At 35.4% G+C, this 14317-nt stretch overlaps 1 protein-coding gene across 1 annotated transcript in view; it reads right to left on the minus strand.

The window, feature by feature from the left end:
- The window catches only part of LOC107666667 (plexin-A1-like), a 74054-nt gene that overhangs the window by 35439 nt on the left and 24298 nt on the right, over positions 1–14317 (minus strand). Inside the window, exons 7-10 of the mRNA XM_016458086.1 lie at positions 9665–9761; positions 7008–7198; positions 5169–5320; positions 3753–3873 (exon numbers count right to left, since the gene is read on the minus strand). Of these exons, the coding sequence (XP_016313572.1) occupies positions 3753–3873; positions 5169–5320; positions 7008–7198; positions 9665–9761 (561 nt within the window). The remainder of the gene's footprint in view (positions 1–3752; positions 3874–5168; positions 5321–7007; positions 7199–9664; positions 9762–14317) is intronic.

Below are 14317 nucleotides of genomic sequence, written 5' to 3' on the forward strand. Positions count from 1 at the left end.
TAATAGTAATAATAATTATTAAATAATTTAATAATTGAATAATTGTTCATTTATGTTACACTTTGTTAGTAGCTTGCACTTGCGGTTGTTCATCAGTTAGTAAGAAAAATATCTACAAAAATGGAAAAGGTACTAGTAATTTTCCAGGGCATTATCCGTTATCCATTATCCGTTATAACCTGAAAACACAAATTACAATGTGTAATTAAAAATGCAGGTAAAAAAACCAGTGGAAAAATCCATACGGAAAATTCCTTCATTATAACATAGTAGCTTGTCTTAGAGTGCTTAGAGTGCACTAACTACTAATACACCACTTAAAAATATAATTGTTCAGAATGTGTAGTTTTAGTTATTTTAGTTATTTAAAAAAAAAAAAACTTAAATTGTAATAGTTCAAAAATGTATTCAATGTATTTAATAAAATAGTTATTTACATTTTAATATTATATTATGCATTTATATTATTTTACGAACAAATCTAAATGGACATAAAATATTTTTTTGCTGAGATTTAATGTAGTGACACAATTTTGCGTCGTGATTACGCAATGACGTCACAACGTCATTTAGCAACTTTTAGCAACAAATCAACCTTCCGTTAGCAACTTCCCCTGAAAACTAGTCGGCAACACTGTCCAATACACGAACAAATCATTCTTAAGAGTCGGTTCTTCTAATTGTTAAAACTCGCGAATTGCCTGATCTGCGAGATATTATTTGCAGTAACGTTAATGGTTTCGAAATAAAGTTTCGTGTGGGTATATGTGGAAACTGTCCATATCACAGTATGCGTTCAGCTTTCAACAAATCATATCGAACAGAAAGAATGAAATCAATTTAAGGCGATAACAATCACATTATCGTTGAAACGCCTAAATGCATAAATACGAATATGTACACTTTAGTAATGCCACTCACCTGCAAAATAATTGGCGACGATGTCTGGTTTCTCCCTTGAAGGCCATTAATCCTTGGAAAATTCACATGTCTTTGTTATTAAACTTCATTATGTCTCTACATGAATGTGTGTGTCCTCATGTAACTCAAAATGCCAATTTCTACCGGGTTTTTTTTATTTTTAAAATCGAATAAAATAAACACACCGACTATTACAAAAAAAAACATAAGTTTGCAAGTTGGCAGTTTGTGACGTGAACGTTCAAAAGCCAAAAGCGCGCCAAGAGAGATCCACCAATCACCGCCAAGGAAACTGTAGCAACTTTTTCTTCCAGAAGCACCTAGCAACAAATTTAGCTATTTTTAAAATTCATTTGGCAACTTTTAGCAACTTTTGATAAGTGACTCAAACGATAAAAAGGCACACATTTACCATCTAAATGGCACAAAAAGAGAAATCCAAAGATGCCTAGTAGTACACACCTAGCTTCTTTTTTTTTTCAATTGTTCAATTTAATAATAATAATAATTATTAAATAATTTAATAATTGAATAATTGTTCATTTATGTTACACTTTGTTAGTAGCTTGCACTTGCGGTTGTTCATCAGTTAGTAAGAAAAATATCTACAAAAATGGAAAAGGTACTAGTAATTTTCCAGGGCATTATCCGTTATCCATTATCCGTTATAACCTGAAAACACAAATTACAATGTGTAATTAAAAATGCAGGTAAAAAAACCAGTGGAAAAATCCATACGGAAAATTCCTTCATTATAACATAGTAGCTTGTCTTAGAGTGCAATATACTAACTAACTACTAATACACCACTTAAAAATATAATTGTTCAGAATGTGTAGTTTTAGTTATTTACTAGCTAACAAAAAATAAATTGTAATTGTTCAAAAATGTGTACGTTTTCAATAATTCAATTTAATAAAAATGGTTATTTACATTTTAATATGCATTTATATTATTTTACGAACAAATCTAAATGAACACAAAATATATTTTTTGCTGAGATTTGATGTAGCGACACAATTTTGCGTCGTGATTACGTAATGACGTCATCGCGCAGTGACATCATTTAGCAAAAATTAGTTGGCGACACTGAAAGTAGCTCAATTTCGCGGGAAAACCGCGGAATTGGCAACACTGAACAGAAGCTGATAAGTCCATTTTAGTGAATCAGCACACTGTATTCAGGTCAGGTGACAAGGCTACTTTCACTTTGAAAAGACGTGCTAGCTGAGAGGAGTTTCGTCAAAGCTGACTAAAAGTGATCGAGGATGGATAATTTCGACGAACTTGATGAACCTGTGATATCTTCTTCAGGGCGAAAAAGGAAAAAAAAAGCTGAAATATTTTCACGGAAGCTTGCAAAAGCAGCGCGTTACAATGGTGAGGGAAAAGCTCCGTGTATTGCGTGTAATCACATCCATACAGCTTATGATCACAACAACAACAACGTTTGTCAGGCGTCTACATAGTCATCTGAGGAGATTACAAAGATTAAACCAGTGTTTTTTAAACTCTAAAACATGAAATGTGGAGTTATCTGCTTTTGCTATAAAACAAACTTTAATAAGTAAAAAAAACATACTTTCAATGAACCTTAATTTTGTAAATTACCTGTATTTGTTTAAGTTATTATTACTTAATCAAAACAACCCAACTGCAGTTTGATTGATATTACTTGGAATGCGCAAAAAAAAACGTGATTTCTGAAAAATAAAATAAAAATGTTATCGGTTTTTGCAAATGAACTCCTCGTATATAAACTCTATATAAACTGAATAAATAATAAACAGTAAATGTGTTCATCATTCTGCAACAAAGATTTTCTTGATCATTTTAAGTCATAAAGTGCGCAGGATATATAAAAATTCACGTGATATACTAAAAAGGCACGTAAAGTTGACACAAACTCAACAGCGCCTCACAAATGATACAATGTAAATCTGTGGTGAAAAATGGAACTGCAGCACGCTCTAATTTTGAGACTGCCCCGCTTATTTTCTTATCTCCAGACAAGATGATATCAGTCAGCTTCAGCTACATGTGTCTGCATCAGGTCAGTAACTAGCTGGCATGTCTGTTTTTCCTATATAGAGTAGTGTTTTAAATTAATCAAAGTGTTAATCCTTTAGTTTAACTGTGCTCATGCGAAAAGCCTTTATATATTTTTGTTGTGTTTGTATTGAGATGAGACATGATATTCGTTTCCTCACTTAATAACATTCTAAATCAACATTCGGAGACAATATTAAGGCAATAAATCCATGGCATTCTATAGCTGTGTCCCAAATCACGTACTTATGCACTATTCGATGACGTTTTGTAGTATAAATAGTGCGAGTAGTGCGTTCACACTGAAAATTCCATAAAGAAAAAGTGACCTTTAAATACCCGGAATGATGCACTTAAATATCCGCAAAAACGAAGTGTGGAATGTTGGACACTTCATGCACTCAACTGTCGCAGCTTTAATTACGTAGCGAAGGGGGAGGGGCTATCAGACTCCGATTATGAATGACAGAATAATCTTATATAATTCATACTCTGCATGGTTGAGTACATAGTGTATAAGTGCGTCATTTGGGACGTAGCTTATGTGTGTGTATTTCGAGCCTGTCAATCAACATTAGTGTGCCGCCCACAGGCTGAATAACGCAAGGACATTCGATCTCTGCCAAAAGTGTGTGTGCATGTGTTCAGCGATTAGACTGTATCAAGACTGTAAACTTTGTTGAGTTTATTACAAACTAGCGCTACGACCCAGAATCTACCCCACCTAAATTTACGGTCAGGAGCCGCTACTGGAAATCACACGGTTTGAGAGTGAAGCTCACCACAAACGTGAAGGCTTTGGGAGACACGGCCCTGTACTCCGGCAGACAGTCGCGCACACACACCTCCACCTGAGCGTCCTGCACACGGTAACCTGTGGCATCGGCCAGCCGACACACGATCCTGCAGAGAGACAGAGAGAGACGAGGGTCTGTGAGGAGCGTTTCTAGCTTCCAGCTTAGGACAGATGGGAACAGAGTTTCCTGTGTTAGCAATGAAAAAACACAGCTGTTTGTTTATTTCCTGGAAGTGTGAAGCGCTGCCATGATTTATTAGTAAACTGTAAAGTCACTGTCACTGCATTCAGTACCAGGACGCAAAAAATGTCACATCAAAGATGCATTTGGAAGTATGAATGAAAGGCACAGCATCCAGAAACTGCAACAAACAGATGTCACTGGTGTTTTTTTAATAAGAGAAGGTGATTTATAGATGAGTTAAAGATAATAAAATTATGACCTATACAGACAAACTGGAAAATTATGTTAAAAATTCTATAATATTTCATCTAAATTAATTTAGAATGTAAATCATTTTATATGCAGCAAGTGAATATTTATTTTGAGACTACATTTGCTATTAAATTTGTTTTGAAGATTACTTGATAATGTAAAAATAGTGTAAATGAGCATGCACAATTAAACAGCGAATATATATGCAAAATTAACTGATGCAAAATAGTGACAATGATGACGTAACATCCAATGCTGATAATAAAACAATCTACTGTTGCCATGGTTACCTTTAAACACAAACGTGATTGGCTGTTTTCAACAGCTGGGTTTCCATGCACACATTTTCATGCAAATTGTTGAATGCTGAATAGGAAAAACACTTAAAATCTCCAAAATGTGCATAAATACACTCTAGTAAAGTACCTCAGTTCTCCATTTCTATTTTGCACCAGTTTCTCCAAAAGTGATGATTGCATTCTCTTGAAGCCATGATGGAGATGCTGCTTTATTAGTAAATTATTTTGCTCATTTTATTTCACAAATTAAAAACGCAAAACATTATTTTGCAATTGACAATGCAGCATCTCATACTAATGATAATAGAAAACGCTTGAGAGCTCTGCTATCACTCCAGTGATTTGTGCAAACATGATTTCTGTTGGTTTGTCACAGGACACTTTACACATCAGTCAGACACTCTCTTCCTTTCTACGTAGGCAGTTTTCGGCCAGAATAAGCTGATAGTCAACATTCAGACTAGACGAGACTAAACGCAGATCAGATGCTATTTCAGGACACAAACATAATAGATCATTCACTCAAACAGACTCATAGTTACTAATTAAAATAACACACAACTACCCATCAACCGCAGCAAAATTCATTTAATATGTGACCCTGGAGCACAAAAGCAGTCTTAAGTCACATACATGTCTGTATAAACAAACTGTTTGAGACACTCACTGCTCAGCGCTGATGTATTCCTCCTCGATGGGCTGACAGGCCACTTTCCCGATCCGCACTCCGTTCTGGATGTCTTTGAACTGAAGGCCCAGATTCTCTCCGCTGATGGTCAGTCTGGTTCCTCCCTGCCGCGGGCCGGTCTCAGGAAACAACTGCACCACGACAGATATGCAAATTACACTTTTTTGCATGAACTATTATGCAATCAGAAGTGTAAGAAGCGAGTGCATCCGCGGCAGACAAACACAAATGACAGCATCACATGAAACCCAAGCGCAGAAGCAAACACAAACGGGTAATTGGTTTCAGAGGGACCGCTTTCATTTGACATTCACACATTTTTACAGAGAGACGGATGAAAATACAAAAGCGCAGCTTGAGAGAGAGTAAAGCAGAGGAACAGAGAGAGAATAGGTGAACATCTTCTGAACAGATGGCTCTCGGAGCGCCTATGGTGTGCTAATAATCCACGTGATAAATTCATTCTTCTCCAAATTAAATTAACACCTAATCTAATAAGTAAAAGATGACAGCGGCGCCGCACAGATAGAGAGCAAGCATGAGAAATCGAACGAGGAGAACAAAGGAGGAGTTTAATTAACACGAGGGGATGTAAATTTAGTAAGTAGATGTTCTAAAAGTTAATATTCCGTTGGCAGGAAAATTTGGAACTCGATGTAACGCCGCAGAGAAAATCTACAGAATAACAGAGAGTGAGGAAGAAAGAAGAAAACTTATCAGCGCCTGTAACATCAAGTCAAAACCTGTCAGATATCAAGCGTTTGTCAAGCATGTGAAAAGAAGGAAAACCTGCCCCCTCCCCCATTAAATATGACTATATAATAATAATAATAATAAATTGCAATAAAATATACTATTGCAATAAAATATTTGTATTTAATTTTTAAAATCGAAATAAAGTACAATTTTTACAATAATAATAAAAATATATATTTACTACTATTAATATAATATAATAATAAATATTACATATTTGCTTATTATTAGTAGTACTATTATTATTATTTAAAATAATAAAAAATATTTAAGGAAAAAAGAACAAAAAAATACTATTGCAATAATATTATTGTACTGTAAATTTAAAATGATGACAACAACAATAATAATAAATTGCATTAAAATATACTATTGCAATAAAATTTGTATTTAATTTTTAAAATTGAAATAAAGTACAATTTTAACAATAATAATAAAAAATATATTTACTACTATTAATATAATATAATAATAAATATTACATATTTACTTTATTATTAGTAGTACTATTATTATTATTTAAAACAATAAAAAATATTTGAAAAAATGAAGAAAAAAAATACTATTGCAATAATATTATTGTACTGTAAATTAAAAATGATGACAACAACAATAAATTGCATTAAAATATACTATTGCAATTAATTTTTTTACATTTAAATAAAGTACAATAATAGCAATAATAAACTATATTTACTACTATTAACACTATTACTACTATTAATATAATACAATATAACAACAACAATAATAATAATAATACAAATAATAATTTTTTAGCTTTTATTTTAGTGGAAACCACAGGGATACCTTAAAACTTCCTTTTTGTTAGCAATAGATTTATAAACAGGTCTCAATACAAGTTTGAAAGTAAAGAAAGAAAAACAAACATTCATTTTTTTTTTATAGATTTTTTTATAGTTTAGTGCCATGCCAGCTACCATGGCTATATTCATGGTGAGAAAAGTAAATAAATAAATAAACTGTAGAAAACATCAAATAAAAAACGTGCATAGAAGGTTTTTAGAGTTAATCTTTGACCTCTGGTTTGCAGTGACTCACCCTGGTGATGCGCGGGTGCGTGCAGCGGCTGTTTCCGGCGGTCGCATGCATCCAGGTGTGTTCCTGCTGAGCGCATTCCTGCCGCAGAGAGCACTTCCTGTCCTGAATACACCAGCCGCACTCGAAGCTGGGGTCGGCCTTCAGACACAAACCACAGCTCTCCCGCAACGCATAACACTTATACAGGTGCGCTGCAGAGAGGAAGAGAGCTTCGCTTACGATTCATGGACACAAGGAAACTTTGTCATTCTGCATCCCATTCAACTCAACTCAATCAAACAATGTTGGACTTTCCAGGAAACTCAGATTTTCAATGACACAGTCAAGAGTTTTCCAAACTGATTCCAGGGAAATAGAAACAATAAAAATAAAAATAAATAAATTCCTATAACACTAAACTAAGAAAAAAAACTAAGATTACAATAAATATAGATAAATATACAAATAAAGACACATAACATTTTTTTTTAAATACATAAACGTATAATAGATTAAATAAATCAAATAAACAAATAAATAAACATTAAAATAAATAAATTAAATGTAAAAATTAAATAAAATAAAATGAAAAAATAAATAAAGTAAATAACTAAATAAATAAAGATTAAAATAAATAAATAAGCATTTAACAGTGCAGTCCTATAATGAGCAAATATGTATTATGTAATATTAAATGAATAGAAACAAAACATTTTTCACACTATAATCTTTATACAAGAAACCATATAGTTGGCCTTTAAATTTAAGATGATCATATTTTGGCATAAGTGGCATACAAAACATTGAAAACCCCTGACATATCTATCAATTAAAGTGTCAAGCTAACGTTGTATTCTAAGCCTCAGTGGGTCAGAAGTAAGAGATATGAAGTAGAAATATCCCACATTTGACTGTGAACGGATGACAGCATGAGTTCAAACTGATGCCAGCATTATGAATCACGAGCAACAACATGCCTGCAGAGCTGAAGGACAGGATTCATTTATTACCACATTGCATCTGCTTTTCCTGCTTACAAACTGTAGAGAATGTGAAGCGTGCTTGTTTACACAAGCAAACGATGCTTTAAAACATTTATAGATGCTGCATCTCTCTCCAGCAGCATCCTGTGGCGGTTGCTAGGCTACCGGCTACGCAGTGGTCGCCATGGTTACCTTGGATGTTGTGAGGGTTGTCAATGATGAAGTTTGAAGTTTCCGCCACAGACAGATCAACGGGAAGATCGCTGATGTCACTTCCTTCATAGTTATACTGCAACATGCAACACAATGACATTTAACAAAATCCAGCACGTACATGAATATGAGAGAACATTTAACTAGATTTGAGCAGGGTTTGCCTGTGCAAACATGGTGCTTGCGTGATGCTAGACGGTTACTTTAAGATGTAAAGCATCTTCTCAGGTGACCGTGAGGCCGTTCTTGACCTCTCCTCTGTTATTTTCCTGTTTTATTAATATGATATTATTTATTTAAGCGCTGGGACGCTGCATGTACACTGCAGAGAGTGAAGGACGCTCTCTAATAAGGGTTTACAAAACCACGTCCTTCTGAAGCGCGTCTCACACGCATCCTTTCATTCGCCCTTAACTCTCATTAAAGTTTCAGTCAGTCTGTTCTCACTTTATAATTTTATTTGCTCGGAACTATGGACGTTTGGTTTTGCCACTAAATAAAAAATAAAAAAGGTAATTGTGACCTTTTTCTCTCAAAATTCTGACTTATTTTCTTGCAATTGCAAGTTTACATCTTGCAATTCTGACTTCTTTTGTCAGAACTGAGCGATATAAACTCACTATTGTCAGAAAATGTCAGAACTGTGAGCTGATTTATTCCTCAGAATTGGACTCTATAACTCGCAATTGTGAGTTTATAGGTCGCAATTCTGAGAAAAGAAGTCAGAATTTCAAAATTTTCAATTGCGAAAAAACTCTTAATTCCAAGAGAAAAGCGTGAGAAATAAAACAAAAACACTCAAAATTGCAATAAAAAGGTCAGAGTTGCAACAAAGAAACTGTAAGAAAACTCAAAATTGCGAGGAAAAAGGCAGAATTGTGAGATATAAACTCAAACTATAAAAAAAGGTCAGAACAATGTAACACATTCATCTTTAAATAGTTTTTAATAGATTTAATATATTACATATATTGTCCTGACATCCCAGACCTCTGTCACGGATGAAAACCTACAGGAGCGGTGGAGGAATATTCACACGTGTGTGTGTGTGTGTGTGTGTGTGTGTGTGTGTGAGAGTGAGTGTCAGTGAGTGTGCGTGTGTATGTGTGTGTGAGAGAGAGTGTGTGTGTGTGTGTGTGTGTGTGTGTGTGTGTGTGTGTGTGAGAGTGTGTGTGGGTCAGAAGTAAGAGATATGAAGTAGAAATATCCCACATTTGACTGTGAACGGATGACAGCATGAGTTCAAACTGATGCCAGCATTATGAATCACGAGCAACAACATGCCTGCAGAGCTGAAGGACAGGATTCATTTATTACCACATTGCATCTGCTTTTCCTGCTTACAAACTGTAGAGAATGTGAAGCGTGCTTGTTTACACAAGCAAACGATGCTTTAAAACATTTATAGATGCTGCATCTCTCTCCAGCAGCATCCTGTGGCGGTTGCTAGGCTACCGGCTACGCAGTGGTCGCCATGGTTACCTTGGATGTTGTGAGGGTTGTCAATGATGAAGTTTCCGTTCCACACCACAGACAGATCAACGGGAAGATCGCTGATGTCACTTCCTTCATAGTTATACTGCAACACAAGGACAAATGACATTTAACAAAATCCAGCACGTACATGAATATGAGAGAACATTTAACTAGATTTGAGCAGGGTTTGCCTGTGCAAACATGGTGCTTGCGTGATGCTAGACGGTTACTTTAAGATGTAAAGCATCTTCTCAGGTGACCGTGAGGCCGTTCTTGACCTCTCCTCTGTTATTTTCCTGTTTTATTAATATGATATTATTTATTTAAGAGCTGGGACGCTGCATGTACACTGCAGAGAGTGAAGGACGCTCTCTAATAAGGGTTTACAAAACCACGTCCTTCTGAAGCGCGTCTCACACGCATCCTTTCATTCGCCCTTAACTCTCATTAAAGTTTCAGTCAGTCTGTTCTCACTTTATAATTTTATTTGCTCGGAACTATGGACGTTTGGTTTTGCCACTAAATAAAAAATAAAAAAGGTAATTGTGACCTTTTTCTCTCAAAATTCTGACTTATTTTCTTGCAATTGCAAGTTTACATCTTGCAATTCTGACTTCTTTTGTCAGAACTGAGCGATATAAACTCACTATTGTCAGAAAATGTCAGAACTGTGAGCTGATTTATTCCTCAGAATTGGACTCTATAACTCGCAATTGTGAGTTTATAGGTCGCAATTCTGAGAAAAGAAGTCAGAATTTCAAAATTTTCAATTGCGAAAAAACTCTTAATTCCAAGAGAAAAGCGTGAGAAATAAAACAAAAACACTCAAAATTGCAATAAAAAGGTCAGAGTTGCAACAAAGAAACTGTAAGAAAACTCAAAATTGCGAGGAAAAAGGCAGAATTGTGAGATATAAACTCAAACTATAAAAAAAGGTCAGAACAATGTAACACATTCATCTTTAAATAGTTTTTAATAGATTTAATATATTACATATATTGTCCTGACATCCCAGACCTCTGTCACGGATGAAAACCTACAGGAGCGGTGGAGGAATATTCACACGTGTGTGTGTGTGTGTGTGTGTGTGTGTGATGGAGTCAGCAGGACTCAGATGAAGAAACACACAAGACACATCTGAACCCAGCTAGAGAGCGACAGCATGAATCACTGAATAGAGATTAATGAAGGAGCACTACAGCGCTTCACCGCGGGACCTCCCTCTGAGAGAAGAGAGCGGCGCTTTAAGACACACACGCAACACGCAGGAATAAATAAATGAAACGCTTCAGAAAGAGAGAGAGAGAGAGAGAGATTCTGTAGCAGTCACACTCAGATAATTGCTTATTTTGAGAGCAGACCTGCATTGAGCTGTTAGAAAGCATAGCTCTCAAAAATACACACACACACCACAGAGATTTCAAAGAGCACTAGAGCGGGACATTCTCTGAGGAAAAAACAATGTGAGGCTAAGGTGCTGGTGGATGGGTGCCAGGGCGTTGCTATGCAGTTGCTAGGGGTGTTCTGGATATAGTCTCACCCACCCTCTGTGTTATTCTGGTCTGTAAATATGCCACGTTCGCCTCAAATCACTAACCCATGTGTAAGCGATGCTAACAGCGATGCTTTCCATAGTATAAAGCACACACTCATCTGTCATTCATTATTTGCATGTGCGCTCATGAGCCACGGATAATTAACTAGGCACTAACGATTTGGTCTCTCATTAGTTAGGAAATGAAAAATGATTTATGATATGAACACGAGTGCTGCTCTGTCTTACATGTATGTTATGGTAATCCATTCCCCCCGCAGGCTGCAGACGTGCGATCGATTTATTTGGCGTGAGACTGACGCTTTTGAGCAGGCGGTTAACCTCTCACCGGCGTGGGAAGACGAGCGCTCGTCTAATTAAATAAACGAGAGATGACGTGGTCAGGCTGAAGAGGACAATGTGTTTGAGTGTGTGTGAGTGGCCTGCATCAGATGATAATAATCACTGGAAAGAGTTTGATTTCATTTACTAATATACATGTGCTATATAAAGAGAGCACAGCCGCCCACTGCAGAACACATGCTTCCTATTTCCACATCTCACCAAGATTATTACCGTTACCAAAAAAACGTTCCAAAGATGAAAACCAGCAGTGAAAACTAAATTAATAGTAAAAACGAGAGGTTGCTAAACAATAAATGCATGCATCAATAAATGCATAAATAAGTGAATAAAAGCAAGTATGCATAAACAAATAAATGTACAAATAAGCACATAAATGCATGCATGCATAAATAAATGCATTATGGATGCATGCATTTATTTATTTATGCATGCATGCATGCATGCATTTATGTGTTTATAATTAATAAAATAATAATATTAATAAACATGAATAAGCGAATAAAAGCAATCATGTATAAATTAATACATAAATAAGTGCATAAATGCATGCATGCATAAATAAACAAATAAATGCAATAAACAAGTGCATAAATGTATGCATGCATATACAAATAAATGTATAAATAAGTGCATAAATGCATGCATGGATATAGAAATATATGCATAAAATAAGTGCATAAATGTATGCATTAATACACAAATAAATGCATAAATGCATGCATTGCAGACAAAATCAATGTATCTAATTACACAAGATGTGCTAATCTGATATATCACATCCTGTGCTGTTAAAGTAAAACTTATAGTGACAAAAAGTAATTTATGAACAATTGAAACCAAATAAAAACCATATCGAAGTTAAAAAGCAAACTCCAAAAAAGAAATAAAAATACGAACTAGTGAACCTTTCAAAACTACAATAAGCCAAGTCATCGTTTCTTTCTTTTGTCTTGTTGATCTGATCTCCACACAATCACAGCAGTAATCATATGTTTGGCGGTTTGGAGTCTCATGTGGGACGCTGAAGGATGTTGATTTAGTGATTCAGCTGATGGTTTAATGATCTTTGTCCTTCCTCTGACCCCGGCTATTGTGTCCTGAAGCAGGACCCTTGCTGCTCCGGGGATGTTGTAACATGGACCCCTGTGGGAAAACGCCTCAATCCTCCCAAAGCAAATAAATATTATAATAGGAGTGTGTGCTCATATCAAACTCACCTCATTCAGCCTGATTTAAGTGCCTTATTTGTTGTTCATATACACATTAAAAAAGCAACCAAGTATAGAATAATGAAATAAATGAAATGGTACAAAAACTCTTATATTGCTGTTGTGAGCTTAACTGTGGTAAAATCATGGCTTATTGTTTTCCACCTAAACTTCAGTTAAGAGTGAGAGAAGAATGCATCAATCCGACTCATCTTCATACAATAACTACCATTAAAATAATATTGCTCTCAAGTCCCTCCATATTTAATAGTAAACTTCATTTCTCTTAAGTGATTAATGATTTAAAGCAGTTCTATATCTGCAGTCCTGACACACACACACACACACACACACACACACACACTGGATCAGGTGCAGTGAGTTTCTAAAAGCCTCTGCTGTTCCTGAACGGCCCCCGGCTACAGTCTCTCTTCTCTCTCTCCTCATTTTCTCTTGCTTCATTTTTCTTTACCGTAGTATCTATTACTGCTGTGTCGCTCTCACACTGTAATTAATCATCATTTTTTATCGGTGTCTCCTCTAATTGGTTCTCATCAGAACTCTGCTGCACCTCACACACACACACACACACACACACATCAGCTGTACGAGAGCCGCTCTATTCGTTTCTATTCTCCTCCCAGCGTGTTTTCTGACAGACTGAAAGAGCTTCATAAAGGAAGATGAATTGAACAGATTGACAGATACTGTGAGTCTTCAGGGACAAATGCAGCAACGCACACACTGGGCAGTGAGTTTCTAAAAGCCTCTGCTGTTCCTGAACGGCCCCCGGCTACAGTCTCTCTTCTCTCTCTCCTCATTTTCTCTTGCTTCATTTTTCTTTACCGTAGTATCTATTACTGCTGTGTCGCTCTCACACTGTAATTAATCATCATTTTTTATCGGTGTCTCCTCTAATTGGTTCTCATCAGAACTCTGCTGCACCTCACACACACACACACACACACACACATCAGCTGTACGAGAGCCGCTCTATTCGTTTCTATTCTCCTCCCAGCGTGTTTTCTGACAGACTGAAAGAGCTTCATAAAGGAAGATGAATTGAACAGATTGACAGATACTGTGAGTCTTCAGGGACAAATGCAGCAACGTCACAGAAACATAATGTAAACTTATTAATTTAAAGGGGTCATATGATGCGATTTCAAGTTTTCCTTTACCCCTTTAACTTTTTTTTTTTTTATTATTTTTAATAATATTTATAAATCCAATCCAGAGATTATACATTAATATATTTATAAATAAGTGTATGGATTACATTACCATATTTATATAAATTACCCTTTTTTTTTTTAAGCAATTACTAGTTTTATTCAGCAAGGTTGCATTAAATTGATCAAAAGTTTCTGCAAAGACATTTATAATGTTTTTTTTTTTTAATTTAATAAATGCTGTTCTTTTGAATTTTCTGTTCATCAAAGAATCCCGAAAAATAAGATGTAACATGGTTTCCACAAAAAAATATTAGGCAGCACAACTGTTTTCAACATTGATGATAATCAGAAATGTTTCTTGAGCAGCAAATCAGCA

This window comes from Sinocyclocheilus anshuiensis, unplaced genomic scaffold (assembly GCF_001515605.1).
Source record: "Sinocyclocheilus anshuiensis isolate Anshui unplaced genomic scaffold, SAMN03320099.WGS_v1.1 scaffold91, whole genome shotgun sequence".
Classification (NCBI taxonomy): Eukaryota; Metazoa; Chordata; class Actinopteri; order Cypriniformes; family Cyprinidae; genus Sinocyclocheilus; species Sinocyclocheilus anshuiensis.